Source organism: Sceloporus occidentalis, unplaced genomic scaffold (genome assembly GCF_023333645.1).
Source record: "Sceloporus occidentalis isolate IW3139 unplaced genomic scaffold, rSceOcc1.0.p SCAF_5, whole genome shotgun sequence".
Lineage (NCBI taxonomy): Eukaryota > Metazoa > Chordata > Lepidosauria > Squamata > Phrynosomatidae > Sceloporus > Sceloporus occidentalis.
In genome coordinates, this window is record NW_028316985.1 from 532,917 (window position 1) to 554,638 (window position 21,722).

Below are 21,722 nucleotides of genomic sequence, written 5' to 3' on the forward strand. Positions count from 1 at the left end.
TTGGAATTTATACTTTTAAAGAATATTTTCAAGCTGTGGATGCTTGAATCCGTCAATAAAAAATCCATGGATAAGGAGGGCTGACTGTGTGTATAAACCTTGATTCTTGATGTTTTATATAAGGGACACCATTTGACTATCCACTGTCTTTAATGGAGCTTGAACATACATGGATTTTGGTATCCAAAGTGGTCCTGGAACCAAACTCCAGTGGATATCAAGCGCCTCCTGTATTCTTCTTTGTCAGAGGTCGAGGAATGCTTGTGTTTTAATGAGGACAAAGCCATATGAATGCCAGACTCCCTGTGAGTGAAGACGGTCCTTGTTGACTCTCTGTCCAACCAGGGGCTGCATCATTTGGAGGCAAAGGAGACCCCTGACCGACTCTCTCTTTGCAGGATGGCCACGGACAGCTGGTCTTCTACAACCGCCCCGACTCCGAAGGGCCCAAGCTCTCCCATTACACCATCTCCCTGACCGACGATCCAGCGGGACTCTTGGTAAGTCCTTCCAGTTTCGGGAGCTGTTCTTCTCTGTGGTTTCTCAAACAGGATTTTTGGATTGCTGTCCTCCCAGGACTGGCCCAGAGAGACCTGGCTATCCCCCCTTCCCCAGGAGGAAGCCCAAGTCCCTCATCCTGGACAAGGGATGGCCAAGAACCCACGCCAAAATGCTTGCGTAGGGTAAACCTGCGCAGTGTAGTGACACGCCGGTTGCGCTACACCAGTGGCATTTATTTATTTCATCTTTATACTGCCATTCTTCCAGAAAGGGACCAAGGAAGCTCACAAGGAAGAACATTTGTTTAAACTTTGCAATAAAAGTTTTAAAAATAATTAAAACCATCAAATTAAAAACACCAAAAACATTAAAAACCATTTAAAACACCAAACAGTTAAAAGCTTTGCCAAAGGCGGGATATAAGTCAGTCAATTAAATAATGAAAATAATAATCAATGTTTGTTCCCTGCTTGCTTTTTGTTGGCAAGCCAATACATTTTTATTTAAGGAGGTATTTGACCCACTTTAACTGCCCTGGCTCAGTGCCAAGGAATTCTGGGAACTGTAGTTTTGTGCGACATTTAGCCTTCTCTGTAAACTACAATTCCCAGCATTTCACAGACACTGAGCCAGGGCAATTAAAGCAGTTTCAAACTGGATTATTTCTGCAGTGTGTTTTGGACCATAGTTAGATGCACACTGTGGACTTCATGGAAGCAGATTTCAGGAAGCAGAGGGAAATACTGGGAGACAACTCATGGTCAGAAATGCTTAATGATCAAGGAATTTGTTTCTTCAATTTGTATTGCCTCCTCCCATATAATCCGCCCCATAAGCGCAGGTCCTCTTGCTGGCATTTTCAGCCAGGACTAGGTTGGCAAATGTCGGCCAGAGGACGTTTTCTTCAGCCGCCCAGAGACTGTGGAATGACCTGCCGGAAGAGACTGGGCAGCTGCATAGGCTGTCTGAATTTAAAAGCGCATTGAAGTCCAGTCTCTTCTGGCAGCCTTAGCAAGATGGTTTTGAAACTGTGAATTTTAAATGATCAGTTTTAGATGTGGATTGTTTTAATCTCTGCATGTCTTGTTTGCCCTTTTAAAATGATGTGTGTTTTAACTATGTGCTTTGTTTGTTTGTTAATTGTTGTGTCTCCTGCCTTGATCTATGGGGAGAGATGGGTAAATAATAATAATAATAATAATAATAATAATATATTTCTTACCCACCAACAAGAATAATAATATTCTTGCCAGTTATACCATTTGCCAGCTGAATATCAACACTTGGGTTGCTGTTGTTGTTGTTATTATTATAGTCCACCTTCCTCCTTATGCATAGATATAGGATGGGGAACACCTGGCTTAACACAATGACATGTGAAAGGGATCTAGGAGTCCTAGTAGATCAATAGATGAACATGGGTCAACAGTGTGATACAGTAGTTAAAAAGGCCAATGCGATTCTTGGGTGCATCAATAGAAGTATAGTGTCTAGATCAAGGGAAGTCATAGTGCCATTCTATTCTGCTTCAGTCAGGCCTCACCTGGAATAATCCTGTGTCCAGTTCTGGGCAAAACAATTCAAAAAGCTGGAGCATCTCCAAAGGAGGACAACTGAAATGGTGAAGGGTCTGGAAACCATGAATCCCTTTGAGGAAAGGCTCAGGGAGCTGGGGATGTTTATCCTGGAAAAGAGCTGGTTAAGAGGTGATATGTTAGCTCTGCTTAAATATTTGAAGGGATGTCATACTGAGGAGGGAGCAAGCTTGTTTTCTGCTGCTCCAGAGAGTAGGACCCAGAGCAATGGGTTTTAACTAGAGGAAAAGAGATTCCACCTAAAGTTGAGGAAGAACTTCCTGAGAGTCAGGGCTGTTGGACAGTGGAACAGACTCCTTCCTCAGAGTGTAGTGGAGGCTCCTCCTTTGGAGGTCTTTAAGCAGAGGCTGGATGGCCATCTGTCCGAGGGAGGGCTTGGATTCTGTCTTCCTGCATGGCAGAAAGGGGTTTAGACTGGATGGCCTTTGGGGTCACTTAAAATCCATTGCTGTTGTTCAGGGGAGGCTGATGGATGCTGGTTGCTCCTGGCTGATCTTCCCCTTGCCCTTCTCCTGGCAGACAGTCCTCTCCCAGGCCCTCGGAGTGCAGGGTGTAGTGAAGAAGGAGCGCCGTCTTTACCTGGTGGGCCAGACGCGCGTCCATGTGGATCACGTGGAAGGCTTGGGAGACTTCATGGAACTGGAGGTGAGGAGGACGGTTTCAGGGAGGGAGAGAGTTGGGCGCGCAGTTTGTGGCGCGGACCAGGTGCCCTAACCACAAAAGAGGACAAGGCACTGCAGAATCTGGGGCATTCAAGAGAAATGGAGGACTTTACTAAATAAAAGCTAAAAACACTCAGATTAATATAAATGCAGGCTTCTTTGTCATGCTCAAAATGGAGGACATTTTGGAATTCCTCCTGGAAAGAAGGTTGAAATGGAGGACATGCCCTGGAAAAGGAGGGCGTCTGGTCAGCCTGGGCGGGGAGAGCAAGAGGAACATAAGAGCGTAATATTGTCCATGGCTCTGAAAGTTGATTCAAAGAAGAAAAAAAGAAGAAGAAAATGAATTTTTAAAAGTGCAAAGTCTTGGCAAAGGGTTGGACGAAGTGGGCCTTGTGGTCCCTTCCGACTCTATGATTCAGAATGACATACAAGAGGAAGAAAGAATGGCCATTTAAGTAAATAAATGCATCTAAGGCGGGTGGTCCGTATGTTCAGGAGGAAGGTCCAACTGGAAAGGACACTGGCAGGATACAGAGCAGGCCTAGAGTTGAAAGGCATCCCAAGGGACATCTAGTCAGCCCACTTCTAGCGTAGCGGTCAAGTGCTAAGGTGTCCCCAGCGACACAGTGGTTAACTGCTTGTACTGCAGCCACTCACTCACAAACCACAAGGTTGCAAGTTCAATCCCAGCGAAAGGGCTCAAGCTCAACTCAGGCTTGCGTCCTTCCGAGGAGGTCGCTAAAATGAGTCCCCAGATTGTTGGGGGCAATGAGCTTACAGTTGTAAACTGCTTAGACACTGCTAGTTTGGTATGAAGCGGTATATATAAATGTTATTGCTATTGCTGCTATTGCTACCCTTGAGAGACGGCCATCCAAGCCTCCAGGGAAGGGGTCTCCACAACCTTCTGGAGGAGTCCACTGTCCAACAGCTCTTGCCACTAATGTTTACGGTAGTTGCGGCTGAAATCCATTGCTTTGGGCCCTCCTCTCTGTAGCAGCGGAGAACAATCTCTCCCATGGGAAGGGCCTTTCAGTTCCTTGGTCTCTCGGACTTCTCTAGGCTGAACAGGTCAGAATGCAGATTTATTTATTTATTTACGTTATTTAGACCCCGCCTTTCAGCCCTAAAGGCTCTCAGAGCAGCTTACAATTATTCTTTTTCTTAAGACAGTTCCCTGCCCTCAGGCTTACAATCTAAGAGACAGGACACAAAAGGAGAAGGGGATGAGGTCCAGGGGTTCTTCTCTCCCTCTGAGGCCTGGACCAAGGCAGAGGGACTGGAGGGAGGGTCTTACACTCACCGACTGAGAGATGATGATTTGTTTTGCTAACCTTGGAGCAGAATTCTCTTTGCAGACCTAAGGACTGGGAGAGTCCCTTTACACTCTCCTTCTCTTACAGTCCCTATTATGGAATGCAGTTTAGCAGAGCGTGAACATCTGCAAATGACAACCTATTTTTAAAGCACTAAACCAATGTGAATCATAATTTCCAACTGAAAGGGAACCACTGCAGGTCACGACCACATTGTATTCCTCAGAGAAGCATTGCCCGTATTCTGTTGCCAACACCGGGACGGAGGAGCCGGCTGCTTCTTTAAAAGGCCTTGTGATGCCCAGCCTGGGTCTGAACCAGCTTCAGTTTTAAATTTAGAGAAACAATACAGGTAGAAGCTGAAACAATATTCTGTTGACTGTTGTGTGGATCAGTCTAGTCATTAGAGTCTAGTTCCTTGTTCTGCTGAAACCTGAACTCTTGAATGCAGAATGTATTACCTTCCACCAAACATCTGTAAATGATTACTGTTGGTTTGCAGTTTCCCCAAAGAGCCAGTTTGTTCAGCGAATTATGCAGAAGACGTCTAAGTGCTCAGAGCTGATGGTCCATCAATGGGCATCGGAAACGGCCTGTGATTGCAAGCGTTGTCCTTTCGCACGGAGGTGAATAATAGTGAAGTTGCAGGACTGGAAATGGTTAAAAAACCCACCCCATCCAAACCACTTTTACCTGACCTGGCTCCCAAATTGCTGCACATGCAACCTGCTCCTTCAAGGAAAAGAGCCACTTCTGTTTTCAAGTTGGGATTATCCTGTCAGGTTAGTTTAGCATCAGCACATGGATCAAACTAATTGATGAGAGACTCCCCGAACCCTGAAATTGTGGCAAAAGAGACAGAGAGATCCCTTTATTTTTTAAAACAACAACAACAACAACAGTGAAGTGTTGTCCATCTGAAAAGGAATGCCGGATCGCCCGACTGTAAAATTACCAGTGACTGTAAAAGGAGGTTCCATTTCTTTATACAAACCAAAGTCATAGGTAGTTTTTGGTGGGTTTTTCAGGTGATGTGGCCATGTTCTAGCAGAGTTTCTTCCTGACATTTTGCCAGCATCTGTGGCATCTGGCATCTTCAGGGAATTCCCTATTCAGAGAAGATGCCAGATGCCACAGATGCCAGCGAAACGTCAGGAAGAACATCTTCTAGAAGACAGCCTCAGAGCCCAAAAAGCCCACAAAAAACTACGGATGCCGGCCATGAAAGCCTTCGACTTGAGAAAATAATACGCTTTTGTGTATCTAAACTCACATCTGGAAAGCTCAGAGATCATAACTGCCGCATCTTCTTGTGCAGAAATTACATGGAGAGGTCCCCCACCCGACCCTTCAATGAATTACCTAAAAATGGCATTAAAGTACTGTATTGAGAATGCTTTCTGGTCACATGGGAAAGGAAAACCACAAAGAACACAAAGTGTCTGTGGCGAAATAGGCATCTTGACTACATTACCCTAACCCCAGATGCTTAGTGGAAGTAATGTCCCTCTCTCCGATTCAAGAGGTATCTCTGTCAACAGGGTGATGATGCTGGATCAAGATGCCCAGATGGATCAATATAGCCAGGTGTGGAATACGCTTCAGCAAAAATGTCAAATGAGGAATGAACCCTGTGACTTAGTAGCAACCTACAGGCACAATTTCAGGTTTAGGACAACGGATGATGGCATAACCAGAAGGCGTCCCAACAGTATTAATTTGCTCTTATTATTTGCCATCAAGTTGACCTATGGATGAGAGACCGCCAAGTCGCCCACATCCCAGCTCAGGCCTTGCAAACTGAGCAGCGCCAAGGGCTTCCTTGACGGACTCTGTCCACCTGTCATGCCCTCTTCCTCTTCTCCTGCTGCGTTCTGCTTTCCCCAGCATTGCTGTCTTTTCTATGATGGAAAACTGCTGAGAAATTGCAAGAGGGTTCCTGCGGACAGAGCTAGTCTGCATTTGACTTGTTTGTGTGTTGAAGCCACGGATGATGTCCCACAGGCAAAACCAGGAGTGGGGCATGCTATGACGTTCCAGAGGCTGATGGACTGCAACCCTCATTTCTGGTAGGGAGGAACCAGGGACTTCCAATGGGATAACATCTGGAGGGCTGTGCAGTGCCCACCCCTGTGCTGTTGGGACTGTGCGAAATGCAGGATGGAGTCTTGTTGGGACTCTACCTGGAAGATAATTCATGACTCCTGTAGCTGCAGAATTGACAAATATACAAGCATAAGTCAAATATCAAACGACAAAGGAGACAGCCCTGTTCCGCGTCCTGTTTTAAGACTTTCTTAGGTCATTTGTGGCTGCATCCTGCAGCAACTGGATGGGCAGGGAGGGTCCTTGGTACCTCTCTGGCTCCTGTCCCAGCTTCCCCTGCCTGCCTTGCCGTCTGGACATTCCTCTGAGCAGTTCTCCCCCTCTCTTCCCTCTTGGGACCTTTCTCTCTGCTCCATCTGGATGCTAGGAGGGCTCCCATTCTCTTTTCCTGTCTCCTCAGGTGGTGCTGCAGGAAGGACAGACTCCGAAGGATGGGGAAGAAGTAGCCCGGCGTCTGATGGAGGACCTGGGAGTAAAGGAGGAGGATCTGCTCGCTGGCGCCTACCTAGACCTTCTCCTGGCCGGAGGGGAATCTCCTCCGTGAGGCTGCGGTCATTCTGGCCAGCTGAAAGGTCACTGGGAGAGAGAGGGGTGCACTTTGCCAGCTGATAGGTTAATCTATTTGAGTCAGCCCTCTATATCCACAGATTAAGCCAGCCATGGTCTGAAAACATTAAAATATATACATACAGTACATTTCATATACAGTAAAATGCAAACCATTTTATATAAGGGACACCATTTTATCATACTATTGTATTTAACAGGGCTGGAGCATCCATGGATTTTGGTATCCAAGGTGTCCTGGAACCAAACCCCAGCAGATACCAAGAGTGTAAGGTAAAATGTGAGGAATGCAAAACAAACAAACAAACAACTGTTGGCTGAAAAAGGAGGTTGGCTCTTCAGCAAAGGTGGTTATTGACCAAGCTGGGTGTTTCTTCCAAGCAGCCTAACTTCTACCGTCTTGGCAGTAATTTGAGGACTCCAGGGACCACAAAACACAGCTGCTCCGGGCAGAAAGCAAACGCGTTGCTCTTCCGAGTGACACAAGAATGTTTGTTCATTCCCTAAAGAAACAACGACAGAGTTGTCGTAATGCAGATTCCCCCTCATCTTGCAAAGAAAAGAAACCACACACACTTCTGCTCTCTTTTAAACAACCAGCAATGTGGGTTTTCTGGAAAACCTAGAACTGGAAAATAACAGCAGTCTAAATAATGTTCCAGCACACTGAATCATGTTACCTGATTTAGCACATTTAATATAAATGCTGTATTCAAACACATTTATTGTTTTATGTGGAAATTATTTTATGGGAATTTCTGTAATAATGTTCTGTTTTGGACCCCCCCCCCCCCCATGAAAATGGAAATTGACAGACATTCAAGCCCCATTGGTTTGAACGGTCCTGCGCTCCTGCCATTTTAGCCCTCCCCGCTTGCCGGTCCGCGAAAATGGAGGGCATACTGTGTAGTCCCTTTAGATTTAAGTTAAAAATGATTACAGGTGAAAGGATATTATTTTTTAGGGTTCATACTAAGGTTCGAGTACTGGACCACAACTGGAGACCAGGGTTCAAATCCCTGCTTGGCCATGGAGACCCACTGGACAATCTTGGAAAAACTATACTCTCTCAGCCTCAAAGGAAGGCAAAGACAGACCCCCATTTTAAGAAATCTTGCCAAGGAATCCCTGTAATGGGCTTGCCTTAGTGTCGCCATGGGTCACAAATGTCTTGAAGGCACACAATAACTGCACCAAGAGCGAAAATTACATACCTGATACATCAGTCATTAATTCGCTCACTCTCTGCATTGCTGACCGGTTCCAGTTGAGGAAACCAAAGGAACGGGTTCAGTACAGTTGGAGGAACATTTTATATGATTAAAGGCTGGCTATGGGTCTGCGGGCACAGGCTGCACAGGGCACTCTCTGCCCTGACTTTGTGCGCTTGGGGCTTAGTTGCAAGTAAGAGATTGTGTGAAGCAGAAACAAGCTTAGCAGTGTGTTTGTTAGTTGGTTCCTCTATGCAACAGGGCTTCCCAACACTTGCCTCCTCAGAAGAACAACTAGAGCTTCATATTCCATGTTTAGCCCGTCTAACACGATGGATTGCAATATAAGAGCGCAGACAACAATGGAGGAATGTGTGGGTTTATATATATATATGCATGGCAGGGGGTTGGACTGGATGGCCCTAGTGGTCTCTTCCAACTCTACGATTCTATATATATATATATATACACACACACACACACACACACACAGTATATGTCTCTGAGCAACACGTTTTCCACTGAAAAACACAGCCTGAGAAAAGTGCCTACTCCACATCTCTGCCCACAGCTAGACATGTGCAACCAACCACTATTTCAGGGAGCTAGTGGTTTCCTTGTTGCTTGTTATTTTTAATTTGATTTTATATTTTTGGAGGTGGCTTATTAATCTGGTTAATAATTAAAAGGCTGATGACACATTGCTAACACATTTTAGGGTTGGTTTGCTTTTTAAGAAACTCTTTTTAATTACTGAAAACAGACACCCGTCCCTCAGAATCACAGCCGAGGGAGGCATCAAAAACGCAGTGATGCTGCCATGCATTACTTTTCTAAAGTGACCTTGTTGGTAATGTTTATAGCTCCCCCAAAATTCATGCTAGGCAACAGTAAGGGACTTGTTGGACCTTCTATTCTTGGCCGTTTGGCTTCCAGCAAATATCAGGATAGCTGAACTCCCCCATTACACTGCCTCCCCTTCTTGAAAACGTTTGGCCATTTGTTGTAGGAAAGCAGCATCCAAGCCCTCAGCCTGCTTTAGGGGTCTGCAGCAGATCCCCCCCCCAATGATATCCTTCTTGTTTCTCTCCCTCTTAAGCTCTCAGCCTGGCTTCCAGGATTTAAGTCATGGCTGTTTTCACATGTGTAAACACCCTTGACCTATAATGCTCCTCCTGCTCTTTTCTCCGGAATAGCCTATACTCCTATATTACTACATTCCAATCCTGAGGCGCATTCAACTGCTGTGAGGTGGCACCCATCTCTTGCGAAAGGTCCATTGCTATGATGAAGCCTCAGCCCATGGTCCAGGAAGCCAAACTGGCTGCTTTAAGGAGGCCTTGGCCATGGCTTTGCAAGACCTGAGCAGAGCAGGGGAAGGCTTGCAGGGGTCCCAGCCACAGGACTGCAATGAGTTGGGGGGGTCTACTCAAAGGTGGTTAACAACAACAAGGAGCAGAGGAAGACACAGGAGTAGCCAAGAAGTGCTGGTTCCTGGGGGTCAGAGGGAGAGGGTGGCCTTGACCCCCAGAAAGAAGCAGAAGAGGCGACCTCCTTCCCATTGCCCTCTTCAGGGAGAAGGGGAAGAGGTCAGGGGTCAGCTGGGAAGGCTTCCCTGCCAGCACTTGCCCCCTGGAAGCCCCTCTGGAGGTCTGAAGGAGGGCCCTTTACTCCCTCCCCCAATGCTATGGAGAGGGGAACCCCCCCCAGCCCCTGGGAACAGGAAGGGGGCCGCCAGCAGGAAGAAGGGGAACACACTCCTTCCTGGGAGAGTGGGGCAGTTTCCCTCCAGACTGGAGGTCTTTAAGCAGAGGCTGGATGGCCATCTGTCAATGGGGAGGCTTTGATTGTGAGTTCCTGCATGGCAAAAAGGGGTCGGACTGGATGGCCCTTTTTGGAGTCTCTTCCAACTGTATCATTCTATGATTCTATGGTAAATGGGCCCAGGACCAGGGTTAAGGCTTAGCTACCTTGCTGCCTTCCCGCCCTCCTTTCTTTTTTCCTTCCTTCCTCCCTTCCCTTCCCTTCTCTCCCTCACTCCCTTCTTTCCCTCTCCTCTCCTTCCTTTCTTCCCTTCTTTCTTTCCTTGCTCCCTCCCTCCCTTCTTTCCCCTTTCCCTCCTTTCTTCTTTCCTCCCTTCCTCCCTTCTTTTCCTGCCTTCTTTTCCCTTTCTTCCTTACTTCTTATCCTTCCTCCTTCCTTCTCCTTCCTTCCTTCTCTTCCTGCCTTCCATTTCCTTTCTTCCTTTCTTATTTTTCTTCCTTCCCTCCCTTTTTTCCTTCTTCCCTCCCTTCCATCTCTTCTTCCCTTCCTTCCTTCTCTTCTTTTCCTCTTCCCTTCAGACCCTGGAGAGCGCTCCAAGGGCGGCGGCCTTCCCCTCCTTTTCAGCACCATCCGCCGAAGGACAGCGCCGCCGAAGAAGAGGAAGAAGGAGAGAAACGAAGAGGGGGCGAGAGAGAGAGACCCCTCCCCAAACTCCCTGGGACCAGGCCTTGGGGGGGGCAGGGTCTGGGCGAGAGGAGCCCCCTCCCGCCCTGCTGTGCCCTCCTTTTAGCCTTGAAAGGGGGGAGTCTTCCTTTTGTCTTCCTGGCCCCAAGAAGGAAGAGGGGAGAAGAGAAGGAAGAAGGGCGGGGAGGGGAGCATCTCCATTGCCGCCCCCTGCATTTGGGGGGGGGACTCCCAGGGGGTCCTCCCGGCCCCTTCCTCCTCTCCCTCCTCCTCCGTAGGAGCCCGGGCTCTAAAGGCTGGCCTGGGGGCTGTCAAAGGGAGGGCTCTTCCCAGCCTGTGACTTCTTCCCATCCCCTCCTCGGCCGGGAGGGGGCGCCTGTGGGTGAGGCCTCCCTCTCTCCAGTCCTTCCCCTCCCCACCCCCAAAAAACCCACAGAGAGAGAGAGGGAGGGAGAGAGGGAGGGAGGGAGGGGCTTTGCGGAATGGCTGCTGCTGCGTCGGAGTGGTCTGAAGGCCCCCCGCAGTGAGAGAAGAAGGAAGGAAGGAAGGAAGGAAGGAAGGAAGGAAGGAAGGAAGGAAGGAAGGAGGACCCTCCCTTGAAGACCCCCAGGACCCCCCCCCGCCTCCCCCAATTGCCTGGGCCTCCTCCTGGGCTTCGGAGAAGAAGATGGCGGCGGACCGGGCGGAGATGTTCTCCCTCTCCACCTTCCACTCCCTCTCGCCCCCCGGATGCAGGTGAGCAAGAGCCCGGCGCCCCCAAACAAGGGGGGACCCCCAAAGGGGAAGGGCAGGGAGGGAGGGTGGGACCAAGGAGAGGAGGCCCAGGCCCCGAACTCTTTTTGGGGGGGTCTCTCTGTGTGCCTGGGGCTGGGGCTGCCCCCCCCCCCCCCAATAAAGGCCTAGGGTCCCAGGATGAGGCTGATGCGGGATCCCTCCCTCCCTCCCTTCCGGGCCTCTGGAGCAAGGACTCCCGAGAGAAGAAGAGGGCCTCCTCCTCCTCCTTTGGGGGGGGTCTCTGTCTGTCTGTCTGTCTGCCTGGGGCTTCTCTCCCTCAGAAGGCCTTTGGGGCTCGCTCCCTCCCTCCTGTTCCCTTTGGAATGGGAGGGGGCCCTGGGGGCAAGGAAGACCCCCCATCGCTTCCAGGAGTTTGGGGGAGGCCTCTGCCCCCCCCCGGGCCCCTTCTTTATGGGGAAGAGGGGGTGGGGCGGGGGTCTGCCTGCCTCTTTGGGGCCTCCCCCTCTCTCCCTGCTCCTAAGGGGGGGTGGAGGGGCCTTGAGGAAAGACCCCCACCTTCTCTTCCCTGGGCCCAGGAGGGGGTCACTGCCTTCCCTGATGAGGAGGAGGAGGAGGAGGAGATGGGGGGCAGTGGGGAGAGGGTCTCTCTGGGCTCCCCCACAGACACCCCTTTGGAGGGCCCTGCCTGGCTCCCTCACCTACATCCCTGTTGCCTTTGGGCCCCCCTCCTTTCCCTCGACCCCTCCCCTGGCACACACCCCCACCTTGAGATGCAGATGGGGGCCTCCCTCTTTGGCTGCCCAGAAGGAGCCCTCTTCCTCTTCCTCCTTCTCCTCCTCCTCTGCACATTGAGCTCCAATCCCCCTGCCACCCTCCCAGTGACCCCTCTGCCCCTTGGCACAGCAGGCAATGCCCCCTGAGCCCCCCCAGCCTGGCCTCCAGGCCTCCATGGAGGAGCCATAGCATAGCACAGCATAGCATCTACTGTATTTCTTTTTATGTATTCCTTTATTCCCCAGACCTGGGGCCCAGAGCAGCTCCCTTCCTTTGCCAAGACTCGGAGTGACCCCCACAAAGCCCACCTCCATGGGGCAAAGGGGGGGGCAAATGCATTGGGGGATTTGCCCCATAGGACTTGGTGGAAGGGAGGCGGAGATGGTGTGTCAGCAATGTGGGCCCAGAAGCAGCATAGTCCTTGGTTTCATGCCCCCCAAAACAACAAATGCTGGACCCCAAGGAGAGGCCCTCCTTCCCTCCTGCCCCTGGCCCTATGGGGCTGCTGGGCCTTCTCTCCTTTCCATTCCTCCTTCCTCATCCCTCTCTCCTCCATCCCTCCTTCCTCCAACACCTCCATCAGGCCAGGCCCACTGCCAGGCAGGCCCCCAGACAGACCCCCTACTCCTCCTCGTTTCGGTTCCTCTTGTGTGGCCCCATAGTGCCATGGGGCATTGGCTGCTACTCCTGCAGCCCCTTTTTGCCCCGTGGGTCTTGCATTTCAGGCAGGGAAAGAGAAGCCCCATGGGAGCAAAAGGGATTTCTGTCAAAGGATGAAGGGCGAGAAGGGCACCCTATGGACAAGGGCCTACCTGGATATATCTATATAGGTCTCTTCCATGGGGCTGAGTGGATTTGGGGAGATGGGGCTGGGAGCGTGGGATGAACCATCTAGAATATTGTTGTTATTATTATTATTATGGGGGGGGGTTGGAGAGGTTGTTTCCTGGAAAAGGGGGAGAAATGCAAGAATGTGCTGAGATGCTGGTTGTTTAGTAGAGGTGCCCCGGTTGGACTCCAGCGGGTACAATGGGGACAATGGCAGGAAAATCAAGATGACGAACTAAAGTCATCATCATAATGACAAGGAAAGATGAGGGCACTGGGCCTATGAGGCCTTATTTGTGTCTTTTCCACAAGGCTGAGTGGATTTGGGGAGATGGGGCTGCGAGCGAGGGATGAGGGATCTGGAATGGCATGATCATTTTGGGGAGGAAAAGAGGTAGTTTTCTGCTGGAAGGGGGAAAATGCATGCATTTTGTGGACTATGGGGCCGATAGGTGGGGAGTCAACCAAAATTTGGTTTAAAAATAGAAATTTAGTAAAAACTATATGTAAAATTCAAGATGCCCAAAACTATAACAGAGAAAAAGCAAGATAGATAGTTAGGTAAAGATAGTTAAGTGAAAGCAACAACAAGGAGAATCATAAAAGGATTTTGTTCACAAAACAAAGTCGAAGGCTCTCATGGCCGGCATCCATAGTGTTTTGTGGGGTTTTCGGTCTCTGTGGCCATCTTCCAGAACGTGGCCATATAGCCCTCCAAACCCACAAAAAAGTATGTTTTGTACAGAGAGATATGACACTGAATGTAAAAACAAACATTTGTTGTGTTAACTGAGATGAAGTGAGCAAAATTTGCAATGCTCTATAAATGGAAGTAAGACCTGGAAGTCACTAAGAAGAACTTGGGTTGGACAGAAGGAGGAAGGATGTGTATAGATCTGCTTTGCAAATGTAAAATAATAATAATAATAATAATAATAATAATAATAATAATAATTGGAAAATGCAAGAATATGCTGGGAGGCTGGTGTGGGGCAGAGGTGACCCGGTTGGACTTCATCTGGTACAATGGGGACATTGAATAGCAGATAAATCAAGGTAAAGAATAGTAATCCTAATAATAAGGGTGGGAAGCAAAGAGGTTATTGGCAGGGCTGGGCGTGTGTGTGTGTGTGTGTGTTTGTGTGTGCGTGTGTGCGTGTTGCGTCTGGAGTGCGAAAGGCGCTGGTGGAGTGAGCTCTTTTCTTCCGAGATTTTGCTGATGACGGACAGCCAAGGCCTCTGGGGACTGGCCCTTGGCAGGGATTCAATGCCAGGGAAGGAGGAGGGTTGGCAGCCAAAGGCCAGCGCAGTTGGCAGGCCTTCCATTGGATTGCCTGGAGACCCACAGTGGGATCCCTCCCTCGGGTCTTTTTCCACTCTCCCATTGGCTTTGTATTCCTATCCATCTGCCTTGAAATGAGAGAGACTTGATGGTGACTTTCTTGTCACAGCAGTTTTTGTTGTTAGCTGTTGTTAACTGCTTTAGAGTCAATCTTGGCTGATGGAGACCCTATAGATGAGACATCTCCAAGATCCCTGTCCTCCACTGCGACCCCATAAAATCCATAGTGACCTCCATCATAGAGTCCATCCATCTAGTGTGCAGACACTGACCATAGAACCGCACTGGAGGAGCTACAAAGGCCTAGTGGAGTGGTCTCTCTAGGAATCCCTAGGTCCTCCAGGGCAACTCTGTGGTCTACGTCCGACAGACACTGACCATAGAACCGCACTGGAGGAGCTACAAAGGCCTAGTAGAGTCTTCTCTCTAAGTCCTCCAGGGAAACTCTATGGTCAATGTCCGACAGACACTGACCATAGAACTGCGCTGGAGGAGCTACAAAGGCCTAGGAGAGTATCCTCTCTAGGAATCTCTAGATCTTTCAATGCAACTTTTAGTTAAAGTTGACCATAGAGTTTCACTGGAGAGGACCTAGAGATTCCTAGAGAGAACATATTAATAAAATTGTTGAATGATCCAAATGGCAAAAGTCAAAGCCTCCAACATGGAGGGATGAGGGTATTGGCTTGATCTCATCTAGGGTCCATTGGTTTGTCCTTTTGGCTGCTGTCCATGGGATCCTCAGCCCTCGTCTGCAGCCCCATATAATCTCCAAGGATTGGATTTTCTTCCTGTCTTCTCTCTTAACTCTCCAGCTCTCAGATCCATTGAACAATTCAAGGCTTGTTGCTTTTTCAACTTAAGCTTCCCTTAAGGAGGACTGGATGCCTTCAATCTGGAAGGGAGTTGTTGTGTTTTTAAAGTTATCTATTTACAAATACAATATCAGTGTGTTTTACAGAACAAAATATATACTTGTGTAAATCCATCCCTGAATCCGCAGCCCTTCCACCCGATAGCCCCAAACCCAACTCCCCTAATAGTTTCATCATTTATTTTGGATGCAATAGAGTTGGCTCTCTCCTTCCTTTGCAATGTCCAGTGAAGTAAAACCAAGTAGAAGAATAAGTATTGACCACTTCTTATCATTCACTATCTTATGTCTCCTCAAATATGTATATGTTTGCTGTTGTTTAGGGAGTTTTTAAAGTTGTGAAGTCAAAGGTTTCCACGGCCAGCATCCATCGTTTTCTGCTTTTAAGTGATCCTTGGCCTGGTTTCTCTTTTTGCCTTTGGGGCCCATTCCAAGTACTCTGGCCAGTGTTTGCCTGTAGAAAAGGAGGCAAATCATAGAATCAGTTTATCACGCGGAGGGCGAATTGTTTTTATTTGTTTGTTTATTTATTTATTTACGGCATGTATAGCCCGCCCTTCAGCCCTAAAGGCTCTCAGAGCGGCTGACAATTATTATTTTTAACTAGACGGTTCCCTGCCCTCAGGCTTACATAGTTTCCAGACCTAAAACGTTCCTCCGAATGTTGAGCTGGAATCTCTTTTCCTGGAGCTTGCATCCATTGCTCCATTGGGTCCTAGTCTCTGGAGCATCTGAAAACAAGCTTGCTCCATCCTCAATATGATCTCCCTCCAAATAGTTAAACAGGGCTCTCATTTCGCCTCTTAACCTTCCCTTCTCCAGGCTAAACAGCCCCAGCAGTTCCCTAAGGCGTTCCTCATAGGGTTTGGGGGTTTCCAGACCTCCTTTGGACACGCTCCAGCCGCAGCAGTGGGGCCAGCAAGTGAGAGTGAACGTTTTGTGGGGGAGCCCATGGGTCTCAGTGGTCTCATTCATGGATCTCAGGTAGCAAATCCCTCCAGAGTTCATTTCCTGGTGGAGGAAAAGCCCTTCCTGATCTCAGAAAGCAGGTGGTTGTCAGGACAGAGTGCAGGATGGGAATCAGGCAGCCCCTTGGATGCTGTGGGACTACAACTCTCAGCATCCCTGGGCAGCATATTGCCAAGAGTGGGGGATGCTGGACATTTAGGTACAATAACATTTGGAGGGCGGCATGGAGGCCAGCCTAGTGTCGAAAGAGACCACAAGGGCTTAGACCAGTGATGACCAAACTCTGGTCTTACAGGTGTTTTGGACTTCATCTCCCAGAATCCCAGACCATTGAACAAGCTGGCTGAGGCTTCTGGGAGCTGAAGTCAAAAACAGCTGGCAGACCAGAGTTTGGGCATCACTGGTTTAAAGCCTAGTGTCTAAGCCCTTGTGGTTTCTTCCGTGGTTCCATGATGCTGTGAAACCTGGACCACACTCATTCAGTCGTTTCCCAAGAGCCAAGGCGCAAAAGGGAGCTGCGCAGCTTAACTTGGGATAGTGGTGAAGCAGAAGGAAGGGCTGTTTCAGAACCTAAGAGCCGGATAGGGATAGAGGCGTTCCAAGCCTGCCATGTGCCTTGTTGGGAAGCCCAACAGCGAGGCATTGTGACCATGGCCTCTGCCATCCCATGCGCCCAGTGGCTGGCCTTCCAAAGGCATTGATGCTGGAGGGGGCCCATGGCTGGCTAGCAGTCCTTCATCGCTGTATTCTCCATCAGTTTGGCTGGCCTTCTTTTAAAGCTGTTTGCGTTGGTGGTCGCTCCCATGGAAGAAAATTGCACAGTGTCATTATGTGCTAAGGAAAGGGAGATCGCCTTCTCATAGATGCAGTGGGCCCTTGGGACCTGCTGAGGTTTGGTTCCAGGACCATGGGATGTTATTATTGTTGCTACTACTACTACTATTACTACTACTACCATGGGTTGTTGGTATCTGCTGAGATTTGGTTCCAGGACTGTGGGATGTTGTTTTTGTTGTTGTTGTTACTGCTACTACTACAGTGGGCCATTGATATCTGCTTATGTTTGGTTCCAGTACCATGGAATATTATTATTATTAGTAGTAGTATTACTATTAGTATCATTATTACTACTACTACTGCTACTACTACTACAGTGGGCCCTTAGTATCTGCTGCAGTTTGGTTATTATTATTATTAGCGTTTATTTATATAGCGCCATAAGTTTTACACGACATTTTACAGGATCTCATGTGGTTACCAAAATCCATGGATGCTCATCCCATTACAGACAATGAGATATTACTACTATTACTGCTGCTACTACTACAGTGGGCCCTTAGTATCTGCTCCAATTTGGTTATTATTGTTGTTATTGTTATTATTATTAGTGTTTATTTATACAGCACCATAAGTTTTGCACATAAGTTTTGCACAGCACTTTACAGGATCCCATGAGGTTACCAAAATCCATGGATGCTCAAGTCCCATTGCAGACAATGAGTTGTTGTTGTTGTTGTTGTTACAGTGGGCCCTTGGTATCTGGCTGAGGTTTGATTCCAGGACCCTACATGGGTCCCAAAATATAAAATGGCAAAATGAAGGCTTTCTTTTGGGATTTCTTTTTTTGCAGGGAGGGGGAATATTTTCAAGGTGGACGCTGTGGATCTTGAGGGCCAGATGCAGATTGATTTTCCTTGAGTGCTTTATACTGAAAAAAAATTACCTATGCTTATATATAAAACTGTGTTGCTTTTGATGCTGTGTTTATTGCACCCAGTGATGTGTGCAATAAAGTTTTTTGCATAAGGTCCAGTTAAAGCATGGTTTCCCCCCATATATTAATGTCTGTAGCGGAGGCTGTAGGATCAGAGATGGATGGGACTTCTGTTTCTCTTCCTTTCTCAAGGAGAGATGGGACAGGAAAATCTCTTTCTGGACTAGGGCTCCAAGCGTTCCTCATCCACCGTTTCCTCTCCTAGGAATTGTAGGGCAATAAGTCATCTTTCCTCCTCTAAGGCCCTGCTCAGTTTGGGGTGAAAGGATGCACTGAAGTCCAATGGAGTCACAGAGAGTGCAGGTTGTGCTTCTATTGCTAGCAAATGGATAACAAGGAAAGGCACAGAGATGGAAGTGTGTGTGTGTGTGTGTATGTGTATGTGTTACATCTCAAGGCAACCCTGTTTCCTTAGCTGCAAGATATGATCTGGGAGGACGGATGGCGCTGAAAATCATCCTTGGCAGCAAAACCCTTCCTTGGAAATGAATGAGGTTACTTGCATTTTGCTGCAACAATTGCAGGGGAACTTGCTTGCAAATCCTCCCATTGGGGTTGCCATGTGCCTCGAAGTCAGTCCTCCGTATTTATCCATCTGGATCAGCATAGTCTAGTGGTTTGTGCGTTGGAGTAGAGCCCTGAGTTTGAATCCTGGCTTGGCCAGGGAAATCCACTTGGGCAAGTCACCTTTTCTCAGCCTTGGAGGAAAGCGAAGGTAAGCTTCCTCCGAAGGAATCTTGCTAAGAAAACCCTAGAAGAAGGTTGCCACAAAGCCGACAGCCAGCATAGTGTAGTGTAGAGTTTATCACACCGGGGCTAATTTCGGCATTAACGAGAGATTAAAGCACATTTAAAGCATCCTGCAAACAAAGCGGAAATGGTGAGTAATTGTGTGAATAAACAAATGGATTTCAGAAATGCATTGTCACTGAAATCCTAAAAGTAGAAAGAAGCGCATTAATGCTTCTTTGTGACCACTTTTGTGCGACATTGCGTGAAATCGTTTTGTGTAATTGCATGATTTTTCCAGGATATTCACAGGATAAACTTCCGATCTCCTTTGTGTTGCTGCCACGCTGCAGAGTTTGACGTTGCTTAAACTGTCATGGCTCCTTCCCATGGAATCCTGGGATTTGTAGTTTGTTGTGGCAGCAGAGCTCTCTGACAGAGGAGGCTAAACGTCCCACTAAACAACAAACCCCACAATCCCAGAGCGTTGAGCCACATGGCAGATAAAGGCTGGGTGGTCTTTGTGGTCTCCTCCGACTCTATGAGTCTGTGGTCCCTGAGGGTCATGATGCAGACCAAGCCTCAATGCCACCTCTAAGGTACCCCTGAGGGGTTGACACCCCGAAACCCCCAATGCATGTTGGTCTTCTCCTCCATACAACCCTCTTGTATGGCTCCAGGCAGGAACGAAGGAACAGTCCTTGCATCAACTTTGTGGCCTCCTTGGATTGTGCGAAAATTGTAGAGCGTGGATTGCTGACCTTTCAGGCTGTGTCTTTGGATGCTGCATGAGGAAAACCACACCAGTTCCCTGAAGAGTTCGTGTAATAATAATAATAATAATAATAATAATAATAATAATAATTTGGTATCCCGCTTCTCCTTGTTTTGGACGGGTGGTAGTGTAGGCTACTCACTGAAAGAATCACTTTCAGCTTGTTTTAGGGCTTTCAGCAAAGCAGCCTGGGAACTGTAGTCCTGTGAAGCGACCAGGAGCACTTTTGCAAAACCTTTGATTTAAATGACAATCTGCTCCGCTCCGCTCTGTGCCCACAGCAAACTCCAGCTCCCAGAATTCCATAGCCTTGAGCCAAGGCAATTAAAGCGGTGCCAAAACGGGTTATTTCTCCAGTGCGGACGCAGCCTTTGTGTTGCAGACAAGATCACAGAAGGACGGCTGCATTTGCTGCTGGTGGTGATGTTTAACGGAGGGAGCCTTTTGCAGACAGAAACTGGTCCCAGAGGAGGCCTGCACCTGCCTCCTTCCTAGAGCTTCGCCTCTGCAGCTCTTCTCCGTTGTCGCGGAGGGTCCCCTTGCTTTCCCCCGTCTTTTTCCTTTCCCTTCTTAGCCTTATTATGGCTGACATGGCCACCGATCTGGCTATCCGATATGCCCATCTATCTATCTCAGCATGCACTGGGCCTGTTTTTATTTCCTTTGCTTTCCTTTCCTGGTTCATTTGTGTTTGTGTTTTGTTTTTACACAGCCTTTACACCTTGTTTTTCCTCCCTGAAGGCGGAAGGCAGTTAGTTCCCTGGGCACCTGAGCAAGAAGAGAAAAACAACACCAACCCAAAGCAGGAAAGGCAGCAGAGGAAGAAGGAGTCGCCTTTTTCATTTCCTAAAATATGCAGAGATCTGCAGCAGAGCAACACTAATGTTAGCGCATGAGTCAAATGCATGCTTTGCATGGAGAACACCCCCCCCCATAAAGTCCCAGTCTGCAAGCAATATAACATATACTCCAGAATGCTGGGAATTGCAGTCCAGCAACATCTGGAAGGCTTCATAATGCCATCCTTGGCATATACAACAAAACCCAAGGGAAGAGAAAGCATAAAGGACAGCTTGGTCCAATCAATGTAGGGGAGAAAGAGGAACCGAAATGAGGTTCAAAGGATTTCGGGATCAATCACAGACTCAAATCCCCCACAAAAGAAGAATTTTTCCTCTTTGCAGAATCTTTCATTTTCAAATATTGTGCCCAACCCAGCCAGGATTTCTGGCATCTTCTTCTGGGAGAACGCTTACGTTTTCCCTGGGACCAAATTATTTCACCCTCCAGAAAGCTAACCTTCTCCAAAGAGCCTTGGAGCTTCTTAAGGCAGCTGCCAAAGGCAAAGAACGGATTGTTTCATCTTATTCTTTACTTATCTGCTGTCTTTCTCCCAAACTGGACCCAAGGCAGCTCACAAAAGTTGCTTGACAACAACAAAACAGCTCCCAAACCCTCTCCAGTGTCTCTGCCCAAGTCGTGCCATCGTGGGAAGGAAGCAATTGTCATTAATTCCTTACCTGACGGACCACGTTCCCATTGTATCCGCTGGATTTCCCTTCATTCTTGTTCCAAACTATAAGTTGTTTCAGCAATCCCTGTTTAAAGGACTGGCATCTTAAGTACAGACTGGAGCAAAATACAGCTAAAACAATATATTGTCCAGAGGTTTTCAGGAAATTACATAGGATTGCTCAAATAACTTACAGCATAAAACAATAATGAAGAAAAACGCAGCTAATGCAATTTATAGTATAAAACATTAGGGAGGACTTCCTGATAGTAAGAGCTGCCCAGCAATGGAACAGACGGCGGGAGGCTCCATCTTTGGAGGCCTCTCAAAGGAGGTTGGATGGGCCTCCATGGACTTCATCCCACGGGAGGAATCTCTCTTAATTTCAAATGGAAAGAAAGGGGGGCCAGAACGCATTCACCTGAATTCGCTAGTTGAGCTAATTTACCTGAATTCGAATTGCGTTGGAACTGACTTCCCATTGCCCCAAAATATCTTGCCATTGCCTGAAATTGCATGTGATCAACTCTCACACAATAACATGAAACCCCATGATTGCGTTTGGATTGACTTCCTATTGGCCGAAATTGCGTGTGGCAGTCTATCACGCAATAACGTGAAACCCCATGATTGCGTTCAGATTGCCATTGGATTATACTTCCCATTTCCCTTGTCTGATAAACTCCCATCTCTCAGCCAGGAGTGCTTCGGTTGTGGGTTCATGCGTGGCAGAAAGGGGTTGGTCTAGATAGCCCTTGAAGGTCCCTCCCAATTCTGTGAAGTGGAGAAATCTTGTTATTTTGTTCTACCTACTGCACTTAGGTAGGAAAAATGAAATGCATAGCTATCGGGTCATGGGGGACACCTGGCTTAAGGATATTTATATGTGTGAAAGGGATCTAGGAGTTCAAGTAGACCACAAGTTGAGCATGAGCCAACAGTGTGGTGTGGCAGCTAAAAAGGCCAATGCGATTCTAGGCTGCATCAATAGAAGTATAGT

The 21,722-nt window shown here is 48.0% G+C and overlaps 2 protein-coding genes across 5 annotated transcripts in view; both read left to right on the plus strand.

Annotated features, from left to right (window-relative positions):
• Positions 1-7,471, plus strand: part of LOC149311501 (uncharacterized) — a 17,286-nt gene extending 9,815 nt beyond the window's left edge. For all 4 annotated transcript variants that reach the window (XM_089527318.1, XM_089527320.1, XM_089527319.1 and 1 more), the window contains exons 3-5: positions 399-500; positions 2,616-2,741; positions 6,584-7,471. In XM_089527318.1, coding sequence (XP_089383444.1) covers positions 399-500; positions 2,616-2,741; positions 6,584-6,727 — 372 coding nt within the window. In that variant the 3' untranslated portion in view covers positions 6,728-7,471. The remainder of the gene's footprint in view (positions 1-398; positions 501-2,615; positions 2,742-6,583) is intronic.
• A 3,218-nt stretch (positions 7,472-10,689) lies between these two features.
• Positions 10,690-21,722, plus strand: part of LOC149311502 (C-Jun-amino-terminal kinase-interacting protein 2-like) — a 61,075-nt gene continuing 50,042 nt past the window's right edge. Inside the window, exon 1 of the mRNA XM_089527322.1 lies at positions 10,690-11,144. Coding sequence (XP_089383448.1) covers positions 11,077-11,144 — 68 coding nt within the window. The 5' untranslated portion in view covers positions 10,690-11,076. The remainder of the gene's footprint in view (positions 11,145-21,722) is intronic.